Raw genomic sequence first — 16,131 nt, forward strand, 5'->3', positions numbered from 1 at the left:
AGAGGAATTTAAAACACTTCTTCAAACCAGCACAAAACATACGTGAAGGACAGGTTCGGTTTTGCTTTGCCCATTTGTTACCACTCCCAGGACATGCTCATCTCATCGGGTCCACGCTTTGCACAGAAGCCCACAGCCCCCAGGCCACTGGCCTCCCCACAGCTCATCTCCCCTCCATGCAGTAGCAGCTCACAGCTTACAGGGCTTGGCGTAACCCCCTGAGTACCCTCCTGTGCGATGAAGGAACGCTCATGATTGACAACTCATTAATTTTAATCCAAGAAAGACTCTATTATTCTCAAGGCCTTGAATTCTGGGTTAGGAAACGCCTGCTTTCGGTTGCAGTGAGGGACGGACTACAGCCAATCCTGCTCGTTGGGTTGCGAAAGAAAGCCTGAAAATGGGGCCAAAGTGCCCAAAGGTAACTCGTTCAATTTTCACAGAATTCTTCCAACCCCACCCTCTTTTCAGTTTTTTAAACCCAAGAATTTCAGGCCTGACATAGGGAGCGCTGAACATTTAAAATAATTACACATTAATACATATTACAAAACACTGCAGGGTATTTTTTCCTAATATTTTACAGCCCTTTAATGAAAGCTTACAACTGAAAATGGCTGTCTTCAGGGCAAAGATTTTTCACCTGCAGCACTTTTTTTCTACATATTTAAATTTTGATAGAGCATTTTACAGATTTTAGACAGCTGGCAATTTTGCCTGAGGGGAAAAAAAAAAAAAAAAAAACACGAAAATTTGAAACAATAGTTTTTTAAAGAAGAGGAAAGCTTCCTAAATACAAGTACCAAGCACGACAGGGACCTTTAAGAAGTTTAGTATCCAGAGATAATTAAAATTTTTCAAAGCTTGTCTTGTTGATAAAGTTTGAAGATTATGTATTTGAATAAGGCTTAAACTCTTACACACTGAGCACTAATCACAGAGATCCACAGAGATTTACAATGGTGATCTCCCATTGGTGGTTACAGGAACAAAGGTCAGCACCACGCTAATTTAAGGCTAGCTACTTATTTACCTGAAACAATTTGATATTAGACCTTTAAGTTCTCAAAATCTAGCACAGTTTTACCTAGAATCCAACAGAATTACCAAAAATCCTAAGCAAACACAATTAACAGTAGACCCCAAACATGGTATATACCAAAGGGAAAAAAAAAAACAGCCTGCTATAGCCTGCATGCAATGTCTCCTCATAAAATTACTGAGCTGCATGACCTGCAAACATGAGATTCTTTCGAGCTAATGGTTAATATTATTAAATTATTAATAACCTAGGAATTTCAACAACTAAAATCAGACTATGCTGGTATTTGTGCAATGCATACCAAAATAAGCTGTTCTTTAATACGTTCTGTAGGACTGGAGAAGATCTGCAGTGCCACACGAGCTATTTCATCTACATAAATAATTTATTCTTTCTGCATTGCTCATATTTATCCATTCTAACCTACAGCTTTTACAATTTTACATATACTACAAACACAACTTACATCTTCAGATACATTTCACCATCAAATACATGCTACAAATACCATTTGTTAAAAGCAACCCGCAGCATCTTTAGCTTAAAAAAAAAAAAAAAAAAAAAAAAGGAAAAAAGGTAAAAGAACAAATACCCTTATCCTTCCAACTGCTCGGCTGACTGTCCATCTCTCCCAGCGATCTACCCTCCAGCTGTGATTATCAATTATGCATACCAAGAGGACAGCTGCAAGAGGAGAAATCTACAGCCCGGGATGGCAAACATGGGCTTCCCCAGCAGCGTCTGCAGTCTGCTGCTGCACTGGTGCTGCAGGAGGCCGGTCAGCTGACGGCGCGGGGTGTGGAGCACGGCTGACGCAGTGCGAGCTGTAACCAGGCTGCTAACGCTGCTCCGGCACCCAGGCGGGGAGGCAATCCCCGGCTGCTGCAGCCATTTGCTTCTCACCGTTCAACAGAACCGAAAAGATGCAGGGCGGAGGACGAGAGCGCCGGCACCCGCACGAAGGGAGGCAGCAGCTGGCTCGACCCCGCGGAGCAGCACCGGGAGCAGCAGCGGTGCAGCGAGGCTCAGCGCAGGCTAACAGAAGCCGGAGCACCCTAAGCAGCTTTTCACAACGGCGTGGAGCTCCGAGTGGCAATCCAACACGGGAGCATGAACAGATTGCTTTTCAAGCTATGGTTAAAGCACGCTCACACATCTGCTCTGTGTAGGCTTTTCCCTCGTTTTAAAAACAACTGTCTGGCTGCGTATGTGACTAACAGACATCTCTGTAACGCACCTCTCCTGTTAAATAAAACAAAAAAGCCTGAAGGAAAACACGGTAGGACCTTACCCATGCCTGTAATAAAAGCAAGGGGCTCATGAAGAATACAGGTCTTTTTTGCTGGTATCTTTAGTCGTCATGAACCTTTCAGACATATTTAATTTCAGTGGAGCACAGACAGAGCAGCTCTCTTGCCCCCTGCCTAATGCCTGCAGACTAACACCTCCTCTTTTTATTTTAAATCAACATCCTATGTTGTCAGCTACAGATCTGACAATTAAATTTTCCCATCGCTTAAATAAAAATGAGAACAACCCATAGGTTTATACTACTAACATGCAAGAAGAAACACAAAGTATTGCACAGACACGAGACGAGCAGGAACTAGAAACTCAAAATCTGGAAGAGCTGTGAGATCCATGTTGTCCTTCTGTTTTTCATTCACGTGGAAAAATGTATGGCTTTTCTCTAGCATGGAGTCTCTCTTTAATACTTATGGCTGTCAAGAAGAAAAAGACACTAAAAACTCCCCAGTGCTGCTCTAAAACCTCTTAAAAAAAATAAGTTATTTTCAAAAGAATGAGAAAAGGGCATTCAGACATCTCCATGGAAATCCTGCAGAATGGCTGGGATGGGGATGCTGATCCATAAAGAGCCACTTTTAGTTTTCCAGTACAGGAGACAATCTCACATGGAGAAAGATTACCACAAAATTAACTGAAAACCCTATATATTGCTTCAATTACTACACAGATTTAAAGACTCCTTTTTATGGCATGATTGGTTACGTATATTTTTAATTTATAGAAGATAGGCATTTTATTCTCAATTCCAACAGGCAAATCAAAACCCAGACCATAACAGGGGCATGCGAAACATACACTTTTCACCCTATAGTGAAAAAGTACAAAACACATCTAAAAACCTGCTTCTGCCTCTGAGCTGAAATTCCCAATAGTGACTAGAAGCCACCAAAAGCTGTGTTTCTCCCCTCACTCTTCAGATAGCTGCACTGTCACTAAATTAATTAAATCTTCATGCTTTCAGAAAGTTCCTTCCGTCAGTTGCCAGATTTCTAGACACACGACCAAAACCTCATCGCTTCTCCTTCTCCTTCCTTCCCCACATCCTTCTCCAGGAAGGCTCGTGCAGCACGGGCGCTGAGCCACGCCGCCAGCCCTGCCTCCCAGCCCACAGGGGCACCATCTCCCTGGACAGGAATTTCTCCCTGGCCTCCTCAGCCAGCACGTCACTATTTGCGTACTCAGCCTTCATTGCTACCACTCCACGCAAACGATACCTAAAACAAAGTCAGAATGCCCCTGCGCTCACATCTCCCGTGCCAGGCAAGATTCACACCCCCCTGTAACGCTACTCTGCATCTGCACTGTGCCCGGAGTCCTGCCTAAGCTTCACTGTGTCTGCATGTTTCTGCCCCAACATCCAGGCTAGAGCTCCCCAGCCAACAGGCCGGTTACAGAACGACATTACCAAGCGACCCAGACAACTCAGACAGATGCAATCAAGTTCAAAGCGCGTCCCTCTGCTGATGCACCTATGTTCAAAGGGACTGCACGGCTGCAGGGCGGGTGCCTTACTCACCAAACCGTCATTAAATCTCCCCCAGCAGCTGCCTGTTACGTTCCTGACCTGGAGCAGGGGAACACTTGGATGGTTACCTGATTCTGCTCACGCCTGACATGGCTCTCAGTGCTGGCCACCCATCTGTGCTTCTGGGAAAGCTGATAATTTACCACAAACACTCCATTTTCTCCATAATGCTTCCACACCCAAAACGCCTCGCTCTGAACTCTGCAAAAGCCTTTACCTCTCAACAGGGGTGACCTGAGCTCCAGTGAAACATAGCAGGTCTAGGGCTTTCCTTCAGAAGGACTTCACTCAAGGTTTTTGCTTTTAATTCTTCCTGCTCCTCCCCAGAGTCTCTGCACTGGAAGAGAAGTCTTTATTTATGATGCCCTCAAGAGCCAAATAATCTAAAAATATAACCAGGTGAAAGTAAATCAAGATTTTATGTTGAATCAAAAGGTATTTTACAAATAACCTGCTCCCGAAGGAAACTGATCCGAGGCATTCTAGGGTATTTTTCCCTCAGTCAAATAAAAAACAAAACCAATGCTTCCCATCTGCTGAATGGCTCTACCTAAGTGAGCTACAAATAAACAGAAATGAACCAAGTGGATGCAGCGCTGGTGCAAGACAGCATTTCGAATTTCTTTTACACTTCATGTAACAGCAACAACCTGGCTTGCTGTTGCAGAACCACAGGATGTATTTTATTTCTGCCCTTACTGTCTGGGAGTAAAAAGAAAAGCTTTGCCACGATTACCACTCAGCTACAGCTACCCTCTCAGAGCACAATGAATGCGCCCCCTCAAAAAGATATGAAATATGTAAGGCATCAGTACTTTGCTGTATTTTTGTAATTCAAGTACTGAGCACTGTTAGCACGTACAAACGAGAGCTGTGTAAGCCTGTACAATCTAGTGTTAACCCCAGCACATCCAAACACATCTGCAGAGAATGATTTTTCAAAAGCACCACGAAACACGGGTTTCCTGTGAAACTGACTGCCTGACAGTCAGCTTCTCAAAGCCATTTCTTAAACTTCCTGCAACACTTGGCACGAACAATCTGAGTATTTAAACTGCCTGCGGAGTTACACTGAGGTACACAACCACATGTCACGAACACGAGTTTAGGTTTTGGGGACCCTACGGCATACTTTGAGTCTGCAATTTGGTCAAATAAAGAACTCTGTGTGCCATGCATCAAAAAAAGGTTATGGAACGGTGTTTTGCTATCGTATTCATGCGAACTAACTGCCTGCATCCGGAAGTAATTAGGTGCTATAGTGACGAAAGCCTGCACAACAAAAGGGCTAAGCTTTGTAACAGGCTCCAACTCTGCGAACGTTAAGTGAACTTCAACATGGCAGAATTTCTCCAAACCTTGAACGCAATCCTCTGGAAGTCATGTTGACCTCCTGTTCCTTTGCAAACACTAGGTGGCATCAAAGCCCTCCTTAATGAACATGCTGTGAAAGGAGCGCCCACAGCCCCCGCTGCACCACAGGCCTACGCACACCCCCACGGGAACAAGGCCTGACAAGGCCTGAGCGAAGCTGCAGCTGCTGGGGCGCCGGGCGGCAGCACTGGGACAAGGAGGGAAGGGCCCCTCTGAGGGCACAGCAGTTTTACAGAGATGGAAAATACAGGTTTTAAAGCCCAAATTGAAAAATGAAGGCAAAAAAAACAAACAAACAAACACGCTTTTCATGATCTCTTAAGGCGACACTCGAGTGCTCAACAGTCGTAGGCACTGGTGTTGCCGAGTGGTCTTTGCCCTTGAAACTACTCTCAGTAGTACCATCTTAAATGGAGATAGGCTTCTTTAGTTTAGTTCTGAATTACTGTGGCAATTTTTTTAAAATCTGTGCCGCCATGACGTACACGGCCCCTGTGGTCTGACACCATTACAGAACACAACAGGCAGCCCACAGCTCTGTCAGGCAGCATTAAACAAACCCAGTGCTACCGGCCAGGCTGTTAAAAGCTTTGTGTGCTTTACTGGGGTGATGGTTTTCATTAAAAAACATAATCTGCAGTCATTTTGGGGTTGCTGTTGGCTCCCTGCAGTCCACTGGGACAGGCAGAAGTTAGAGCTGCAGGTGCACAGAGATATGCTTGCATTTAGGTCAGCTTTCAACAAACAGGAGCGGTATTTGAGAACATCACAGTACAGCGAGACTCAGAAGCACACACACACAGATCGGCTCCTGGCCCTGTGAATGACCCCCTTCCTTTCTGAGAGAGTGGGAAGCAACTAAGTGTTCTTTGCTTTGTTACTCTGTTTGCTACTTTGTGTTTAAGTAATTGGGTATTAAGATTAAATTTTATTCAAGGCTTGTGGTCAGAATCTGGAGGCAGGTTCCAGAAGCCCAGTTCCATGTTCCATAACACAGTAAACATGAGCAAAAAACAGCACATACTTTAAAAAGCAAACATAAATCTAGAAAAAAAAAGGATGATTTTCATTTCTTATTCTCATCTATTTAACTTTAAGAAAATGTTCCTCTATAAGAAGACAGATAATTATTTTTTCTTCCCAAGCAATACAGCATGTCAAAAAGAACAACTGTTTTATAGGTTGAATACCTCCACCGACAGAGACTGCAGACAGCTCCCCAGTTCCCAGCCCCCTGCCTGACCCAGCTCCTGCCCCTCAGCTAACATAGAAGCAGGACAGATGGGTGCCCTGTCACAGCATCGTGCCACTAGACAGGAGAACGCAGACAGTCTTCAACTCCCTCCTCTCCTTTCATGCGCAGTTCCATACAGACAGAACAGCAACAGCTGTGTCCTTGTCAGACCCAAAAACTTCCTGTTAAAAGAACTAACAAAAAAGCTAAAATATATACATGTAACATTCAGGGTTTCTTTTTGTTTGTTGGTTTTAATCTCTTAACTAACATTTTTGCAATAAGGCTTTTTGCCCAAACATTTGATTTTATTATAAAAACATAATTCTGCTTTCTGCAGTAATAGGTTTTAGTGGCAAAGCTTCTGGTGCTAGACTGTAAAGCAGCAGCAGAGTACTGTGACACCAGAAAGCAAAGTACTCCTCTGGTCTACAAGAAGCTGGAGCTCCACAATCCACACAATCCGTTCAGTGTAGAACGCAAGGGAAAATTGACAGCAGTCTTATCCTTTCTTAATTCTCTGAAATATTAACTACATTGAAATGCAAGTCCCACATGAAAGTTATCATCTCTGCTGTATGTAAACCAATTTTAATGTTTGCAGGATACTGATCTTCTTACTGGCCACTTTCCTACTAACCTGAACAAGTAACTCCCTCATGTGTGCTGTTTATTTTAAACCACTGGCCTTGATCTAATAAAAGCTGCAAGTCATGTTGAGTGGAGCTGTATGGTTCCTTTTCCATATTCCAAACACAAGTTGTACATATCACAGCAAAAATGATATTGTCCTAGATTTCAAAGTCTGATGATTAACTGAATTCTGTATAAAGAAAAACACCCTTCAAATTGTGCACATGGAGCAGACTGAGACACCAGATTCTGCTTACTATCATGTAGTAAGAGCAAATTTGGAAGGCCATCTAATGCCCAGCCTGCAGACAATCACAGAAGAGCTTGCAGGGAGCAGTGACTTTTTTCTACGTCAACAGATCACCAGCAGGAGAACTGAAGGAGAAACCTGAAGACAGCGAGTCCAGCCCTGATAAACAGGAAAAAAAAAAGTACTAAAGCAGTCAGAATATAAAAAAGTTAAGAGTGCAGGCACTAACTTTTTTGTTACCCTCAACCTATACAGGGAAGTTTGCAGAACATGACTTAAAAAAGATTAAATCATGACATGCTTAAGTGTAGCTGAAGAATTACAAAGATTAGTGAACTGCAAGACAGTGTACACAGATTACCTGAAGATTTACTCAGCTTTGCTGAAAATACAGCAGTAGGCTTTTCCTTTTCTTTAATTGAAGCAGCTTCTCTCTCAGCTTCCTTCTCAAAAGCTTCTGGTTTTACTACACTGACTATCTCTTTTTCAGTGGATACAGGTAAGGTATCTGTGGCTGGTAAGGACAACATGGATGCTTCAGGCACTTCTCTGTCCACTGCCTCCAAGGACTTTTTCAAGACACGAGCATCTTCTTCAGCTTTAACTTCTACATTCTTTATAGACAGATCACAGGGTAGCTCTGGGCAAGGCAACTGCCTCTTCTCATCTTTGATCTCATTACTGATATCTTCGCTTTCATCTTTGTGCATTATTTCTCTGTCAGCAACTTCTGCCACAAATTCGGGAACAGTTTTAGGATCAGCTACCATCACAAAGTCTTCTGCTACTGAGATTGGGGAAGACTCTGTGGATGAGACACCTTTGCTGTCTCCTGTTTTTGGTTCTGTAGCAACAGATACATCAGCTGAGTAAGTCATAGCATTCAGCTCTTCCATTTGAAGGGGAATCTTCTCTGCCTTAGCTATTTTTGTAGGTGTTGGCTCAGATGGCTGCGTGGCCACACTTTTGGAAGAGTCCAGTTCGGCTGGGAAAGACTCCAGATAAGGCTTGCCTGGGGCAGCTACTGAATCTACAAGTTGTTCTTCATGTTCATCATCAGTTACAATGCTCTCGGTTGATTTACTTTTTAAGCTGAGAGACTGCTCTTCACTTTCTTTCTCAGGAAAGTCAGATATCACCTCGCTATTAAACAAGTCAGATTTTCCAAACTGTGAAGACAGTTTTTCAACAAACTCCTTGTGTTCAGGCACATCCTGAGAAATGCATTCTGTTACTGGCATCTTTGAATAATCTGTTAAAGATGAAGAAGCAGATTCACCAGAGACCTTTGTTTCCTTAATTAAGTCACATGCAATAGATATATATGGAGTCTCTGTATCTTCAGGACTGGCACTACTCTCACGATCAGCTTTAAGTGTCAATTCCTCTTTTGCTTCTTGGGCCTTTGTCGATGGTACATTCACTGCTTCCTGGTATAAGGGAGGTTTTTCTGCCTCTTGCTTTACATTCTCATAAGTAGTAGTAGGAATAAATGTTTCTAATGGGGAAGCCTCAAGCTGCACAGTAGATGTTTCTGTACCAGCAGTCCCACTGCTTAGCGGGGCTTCCATGACAATATCAGGCAATACTGGTGATGGAGCAGCTTCCGACCCTTCGAATGAGGGGCAGAGCTGCGTCACAGGTTTCAGAGTCTCTTGTACTGACTCGGAGGTTTGAACTAAATCAATCTTTGTTTCATAAGCAAGTTTGGTACATGCCACATCATGCATTTCACTTTCATATGCTTCTTGTACTAGATCAGGAGTAAGACCTTCAGGCATACTCGCTGCAATGTCAGATAGCCTATCAGCAGTGCTATCTGTTTCAGCATAGTCAGCTTCCTGGCCTTCCTGCTTGCCAACTGCTCGAGTACTAAAATCACCTTGTTCTGTGTTCTGAGCTTTCATCTCTGCAATTTTTTTCTCGTCATCGGTTCTATTTTCTGAAGTGCCTTCCTCTAGTGGAGAAAGAGATTTGACTTTGTCACCATCAGGAGTTACAGAGGATTCAAATTTAGTGCAAGTGATGTAAGTCTGAGGAGGCTCTTTTACAGCTTCTGGGGTACTTGGGAAAGAGAGATCTTCAGCACTGCCTTCACTCTCTCTTTCATAATCCTTCTGCACCACCAGCTTATCTACACCGTATTTGTTATCTAAACTGCTTTCCACTGTGCCATCTATCTTACTTCCAACATCCTCTCTCAAGCTGCTCAGTTCATGACTAGGACCTTTTAATTCCCATATTGGCTCATATGGTTTGAAGTCTACATATTCCTCCCTCTGAACAGTGTCTTTTTTCAATGCTCCCTTTTCACCATAATCACCACCTTTGTACTTGTCTTTGTTATAGAAGATATCTTCCTCAATTTTCTCAGACAAATCTTCAGGAGATTCTGGAGACATTTTCAGCTGCTGTGCAGGCATTTTCTCCAGGTTACATAATTCTTTAGGGCCCTCTAGCTGCATTTCTTCTTCAGCTTGAGATAAAATGGCTGCTTCTGCTTTAGCGAATGGGGGTTCCATTTCTGAGTATTTCATCTTAGAAATGTCTTTGTTTCCCTCAGCAAGAAATGGATTTGTTATGTTTTCCATTGTTTCTTTACAAATCTCACTTGCATTTTCTCTGTAAATGCCTCTTGCAGGTAATCCATCTGAGAGTTTATCAAAGGCTGTGTGCTCTTTAAAGGGATCAGCTGAGAGAGGAGAGAAGGAGGGAAGAGAAGCAGCAGTATCAAGTGGGACTGCAGTAAAATCCTCTTGACCAAGTGACTTAGCGCTACCTGGCTGCTCCTGCAAGTCCATAACTTTTTCTGTGACCGTGGACAGAAAGGAAAGTTAGAGAATGCAAGTGCTCTTAAAGTCAATGCAAATTTTCATGACAAGTTCACATGATGTTAGTTATGCAGAGATTCTGAGTTCTGTAACATATTACTAGCCAAAAAAACAAAGTATCGTTTAAAGTATGCTATTCTATTTCATCTCTTCTAGCAGAGAAGTATGCAGGAAGTAGGCTAGAGAAGCAGCAACTTTTTGCAGTGCAAAGATCACAGTAAAGCTGAAGATGCCAGACAAGTACAGAGCATCCAAGTATAGCAGGCAATATTGTCAAAGTGCAGAGGGAAAAGAAACAGAAAGAGGGTATGTCCATACACTTGTGCATAAATATATGCACAGACGTGCATGCCAGTAAGATTTTGTTTCCATTTTTTGTTTAAACAATGGGAATTTGGTGGACAATGTAGCTAACAAAACCCACTAAAAATATATAAAATTTTACTTATATGAAGTACTGCAGAAAGTTACTACGGATTAATTCTTTCTGCTAAATCAATAAAGCAACTATGCTTTAATGTGCTAACCTGCTAATAGTATCAACTGCTCTCTTACATCAAGGGTCCAAGAACTCACAGATGGCTGTAGTTTGTTTACAGAACAGTTTACCATGTAAATAAATGAATGGGTATTAAAATATTGAACAGATCAACTGAAAATTCAAAACTGAAAAAGAATGAGAGGCGCTATTCTTGGACCCATGCTGACTTTTAGTAAAGGCAAACTAATTGGAAAGAGTTAATGAGATCAGATCAGAAATGCAGGATGTATTCAGACAAAGGTGAGCAGAAAGAACTTGCCTGCAGAGGAGTGCATCAGAGGCGCAGATGTAGCAGGAAGAGCAAAAAGGGTCTCATCTGAAAAACAAACAAATAACCTCAGCAGAAATAAAGGCTAAATAGTTTGATGGGGGAGAGGAAGGGGAAAGGGAGGGAGGAGCGAGCAAGTAGTTCCCAGTACCTAGACAGGCACGTAGCCAACACCCACATAGAACCTCCAAACTAGATACAAGCCAGGTAATTTGGGAGAGTCAATGTTCAGAGTTCTCCCTTTGCAACAGGATCTTTACTGAGGTAACTGAGGGATCTCCACCCTTCAAGCCAAGGTCCAGTTTAGGATAAGATACACACCAGCAACCATTTTTTTTATTTTCGTTATTCAAACTTGCATACTACCAAGCAGTTTTACTACCTCCATCATTAGAAAAATCACCTGCCATTAACACACTGTCCTTAACCTACTCCCTTTGTCAGAGGGTTTCCTAGCTCCTAATATTTGTGACAACAGCAGGGATAACAAGACTCAACCAAAAATTCTGAAAAGTTACAAGGAGTAAAGCTCTGAAACTCTCCAGAGAGTGCTGATCTGGTAACAGTGCCTGTACTCCTAGTCACTATTTGCATTATGTTATAATGTAGACAAACTTCCAAATGAAGGCATTCTTAAATCTTTCTTTGTCTTGAGTCAAGAAGACTATTTGTTTTTCTAAATTTGTATTAACCTTAATATTTCACTAGAGGAAGTTCCAGACTTCCAATTACAACCCAAAGAGCTAAGTAAATATAAGGAAGGGCACCGTGCTCCGAAGGTAAGATAGTCACTCATAGTCACTCTGCTTCACAAATGCATGTCAAGAAGCCAGAGGATCCCAGAGTTTCAGATTTTACACTACCTGAAATAAAGGCATAACTATATTTTACAAAGCTGCATTAAACATTTAATGAAAGCCCAGTTTAGAAGCAGCGATGTCAGTAGGAACTAAACAAACCAAGACCAGTCTTCCTCTAAATTCAAGTCAGCAGCAGTATTTTTCCCAGATCTGTCATGGCCTGTTGGCATTACATTGATGTAAAAATAGTAACATTTAGGTAACTATCTTTTAATTCAAAAACTTCATACACTCTTCAGAATGAGAGTGTTAAAGAGTATTTGCAGTTTGTACTGATCGCATTTCCAGAATTGAAAATTATTTCAAAGCATTTCAATTAGATTTTCAATTTCCAGTCTAGACAACATCAACAATCTTTAGTTTTATTTGCCTGGACAAAGATCAAGTATAAAGAAGCTGAGAACACATATCGTAATTAAAAGCAAAGCAAAATAGAATCAATTGCTTTCAAATGATGAAAGGCAAGGAATGAGAAACATGGTGAGTCCAGCAGAATATAGAGAATAATCCAATGAAATTATGGTCATTCAGAGTTGAACAAAGACTTTCTCCAAAAGCAATGCCACTTCAAGAGCCTCGTGACCTGTTTGGCTTACTCAAATTATTCCCAACTGCAGTTTTCCAAAAATCAGAAGTGTTTGCACAACCTACATTTCCTGTCACAATACAGCCAGTCATTTTTGTTTTGCAGAACACTTATCTTCAAGTGATGTTTAGAATTCACAAACCATGGCAAGAGTAATAAAGTTGGAGCATAGGACTCAGTATTTAGAAGCTTCCTTAACTCCTGCCAGGCTAAAGAGGGCCTCTGTTCCGTCTTCTGGAAATTACATTTTCCTATTAAGAACCACAGAGTGCAACCTCAATTCCCAATTTAAAACTTGTTAAAACAGTGCGACAGTTCAGTGGCAGCAAAAGCTTTTAAGGATCAAACCCACACCCGAGGACGGCTGACCAATCTGATACCACAGGTCACAGCACTGCGCCACCCACCCACACACCGCCTGGCCTTTATTTCGGGAGATGCTCAACCCGCGGGCCTGGGCTCCCAGCCGTCTCTTCAGCCAGGTGCTGCCCCCCCTGCAGAGCCCGCTGCCCAGCCACGCCACCAGGCCTGGAGCAAAACACGGGGGCTTCACCGAAAATGCAGCCTGAGCCATCAGTCCAGAGCGCTGCTCTGCTTTCCTGAAAATGATGCCAAAAACAGGAACATCAAGTATTTTCCTTCAGTCTCTAGCATGCCCACTGTGTCAAGGGCCACTGTTGAGCTTTAGATTTGGCCTCTCCCTTTGCAAAAAGAAGCAGCACTCTCTTATCCCCCAGCTTTAGGCCTAGATGGACTGAGCAAGTAGCACCTCCCAGCCGTAAATATGGAGCCCTGTCCCTCTTTTTGTGTGCCAGATGTTGGTCCTACTGAAACGTTTCATACCCCTTGGTTACATGGATCAGCAGTGCCTGCATATCCCTGAGCCAAGGCCAACATCTCTTATCTCCTCACCTCTTCCCTGCCCATGACACACTCCCCTTGGAGCACTGCACACACAAACACCAGGTCCAAAGCCTCAAGGGAGCTGCCACGTGCCAGCTCACCAGGAAGCTGGCAACAAGGAGCACTGCTCAGTGCGCACCTTCCCCAAAAACACACATTCATCTCCTCCAGGCCGTGCTGGAACAGCAAATCTATGTTTGCTGGAAAGGATTTACACTTGGGAGCAGAGGAGATGGGAAGGGAAGCAGGATGGACTTGAAGAGACTGTACAGCGCAGCATCAGGAGAGAGACAGGCACTGGAAGAAAAGGATCTCACCACGGGGAAACCAAGCACAAGCCAAAGAAGTGGGGATGCAGAAAATCTAGAAATAGAAGGGCAAAGAAAGAAGACAGTCTGCTGGGGTAAGGAGGTGAAGAGGAAATCTTTTTAATGCTTCACAAGCCCAGCGAGAGAGGTTTCTGCTGGGAACACTGATTTTAGCAATGTGATCCCTGATTTCGGAGTGGTGCATTGAGACAGCACAACACAGGAACTCTCAGGTTTGGCCTCCATTTACTCAACACAAACACACAATAGCCACGCCAGTCACTGAACTCCCAGCTTCTCTTAATGGAAGGATATTATGCCCACACCCATACTTTACTTTTCACACATAGCTGGAGTGTGAAAAGGGATTATATAAAAGCAGTATTTCCTAACCAGCCAAGGAGAACCACCCACTTGCCCTCCATCCACATCAGAGCAGCATTTTTCCTGCCAAAAGGAAGATAACACGAGGACCATTTCCTGCTGTTGGCCCTGTCTAACACCTCCAGGCATGTGGAGGGGAACAGAGTAGGCCCTCTACAACTCCCACATCTGCATGACTGCTGAGGGAACCACCCATTCTCTTCAAACTGTAGCTCAAATGACTGAAGGGAATGAGTTTTTTCCAGCACTGACATTTGCACTTTACCTGTGATATAAGAATTGGAGGTAGAAACCTTTCAGAAACAACTCCGGGGGTGCTTTGCCTTGGGTGCTGGAACCAGGGGCCGGTCCCACAGAAGTTCCAGCACAGCCTGTACTTTGGAACACAGGGGAGCTCAGATATAACTTTATGACAGCCCATCAGCATTGGGCATGTAATACAGACCTGTGGTATCACGTGCTGAACAGCCCTTACTGCAGGTTTGCCCGGGTGTTTTTGTTCTGCTCAAACACCAGACTCGAGCTCATGCCTGAGCCGACTGAGGAATTGGAGGTGACTTTATCAGGTACTATCCAGAGCATGCTTCATTAAGAACAACATTCTTACCTAGATTTTAGTTTCACAAACCCCTAATAAATATTTTTAAATACTGGGGGAGGGGGAACAGCCAGACAGGAACAAGACTTCAAAAGCTTTCCCATCACACCCCCCATCCTCACAGGCTAGCAGCTATGCAATAAATCAAGAGACTACAGGGTAGCTGTAAATTAAGAATGGGATTGTGCAGGTCAAACTGAAGATTAAAATATAATATTTCACTATGCACATACATATCCAGCCAAGGAGCTGTGCAAATTTATTTATGGTCTCATTTAAGCTTCAGTGTAGCTTTTTAAAAACAACCACCCATGTATGTGAATATATCACCCTAAGAGGAGAGGAGAAAAAGAACGTTAACACATTAATGCACAAAGTGATTCATTTTGATCTTTCTTTAAATGACTCAGCAAATTTTACCTTGACTTTATACAAAATATTCCCCCTTCCCCCCCAAAAAAGTGCAGCTCTTCTTTTCATTAGCACGAACCCTCACACTCAAAAGCTCTGTAAAATTGTTTCAACTAAAATGCAAATTCCACTAACATAAAACTGATTTATGTTTTTAATTTATGTTTTGTTTAAAAATAAAAAAGTGAGATTGCAACATACGAGTGAAGCATCATTTAAAACTCACATTCTGATTTTGTACCAATTCCCCTGCTAACCAGGGTTGTTATAGGAAGCCATTATTATCAGTTTAAACTGAAACTGGTTAATACCAAAGTTTTGGAAAAAGAGCACAGAATTAAATGAAGAGAAAGATTTCTGAGACAACGAAGAGAAAGTGAAGTTAGCTGCAAAACACTTCCAGAGAAAGAGAAAAACATTTTAAAATGAAAAAGTAGTAAACTGACAGTTCCTGTGAAAACAAATTATCCCAAAAAAATGAATTTTCTTCAAAATATACTTGCCACCAGAAAGCAGCAAGCAGAGGACTTAAGTTTGGTCACAGAAAAAAAAGAACTGAGAAGAACATGCTTTGCCCCCATTGCTGAATTTTTGGTAACCAATGCACCTATCCACCTGCTCTCACACACAACTTTCCAAGCATCAGGTTTATGGTAAGACAGGTCTGTTGTTCTGATACACTCCTCGTTTTTATGTACGAGCTCAGTATTGAAAAAAGAGACAAAAATATTTTTTCCTTACATTGATAGTATGCTTCATCCTGATGCATAGCTTAGCTTTATTAGGGGACTGCATCAGGGAATTTGCTGATGCTAGATGGCATTTTCAGTCTTCAGAAAATAAAAAACATTTCCTGGATTAGTTTACTGGAGATTGTACATTATTCTTGCCAACTATTCTTTGTTTTTTAAGAATAAAGTTTTTAAGAAACCACTTCACCTCTGCATTTTTAAGAAAAATATCAGAATGCCTGCTAGCAAGACAACGTACTAGTAAGACAGACCCACCACAATGGGACATTGATTCTGAAGAGCCTCTCTTGTTAATACAAATATGTAACAATAAAAGAACAGAC

The 16,131-nt window shown here is 42.5% G+C and overlaps 1 protein-coding gene across 5 annotated transcripts in view; it reads right to left on the minus strand.

The window, feature by feature from the left end:
• Positions 1 to 16,131, minus strand: part of RTN4 (reticulon 4) — a 44,005-nt gene that overhangs the window by 18,512 nt on the left and 9,362 nt on the right. Inside the window, exons 2-3 of one of the 5 annotated variants that reach the window (XM_027453245.3) lie at positions 10,998 to 11,054; positions 7,728 to 10,175 (exon numbers count right to left, since the gene is read on the minus strand). The exons of 2 other annotated variants lie outside the window; for them this stretch is intronic. In XM_027453245.3, coding sequence (XP_027309046.3) covers positions 7,728 to 10,175; positions 10,998 to 11,054 — 2,505 coding nt within the window. Of the gene's footprint in view, positions 1 to 1,634; positions 1,852 to 7,727; positions 10,176 to 10,997; positions 11,055 to 16,131 lie in introns of those variants that run through there. 2 more of the 5 variants (XM_038175871.2, XM_005018861.6) reach the window with 2 other exon arrangements.

This window comes from Anas platyrhynchos, chromosome 3 (genome assembly GCF_047663525.1).
Source record: "Anas platyrhynchos isolate ZD024472 breed Pekin duck chromosome 3, IASCAAS_PekinDuck_T2T, whole genome shotgun sequence".
Taxonomy (NCBI): Eukaryota; Metazoa; Chordata; class Aves; order Anseriformes; family Anatidae; genus Anas; species Anas platyrhynchos.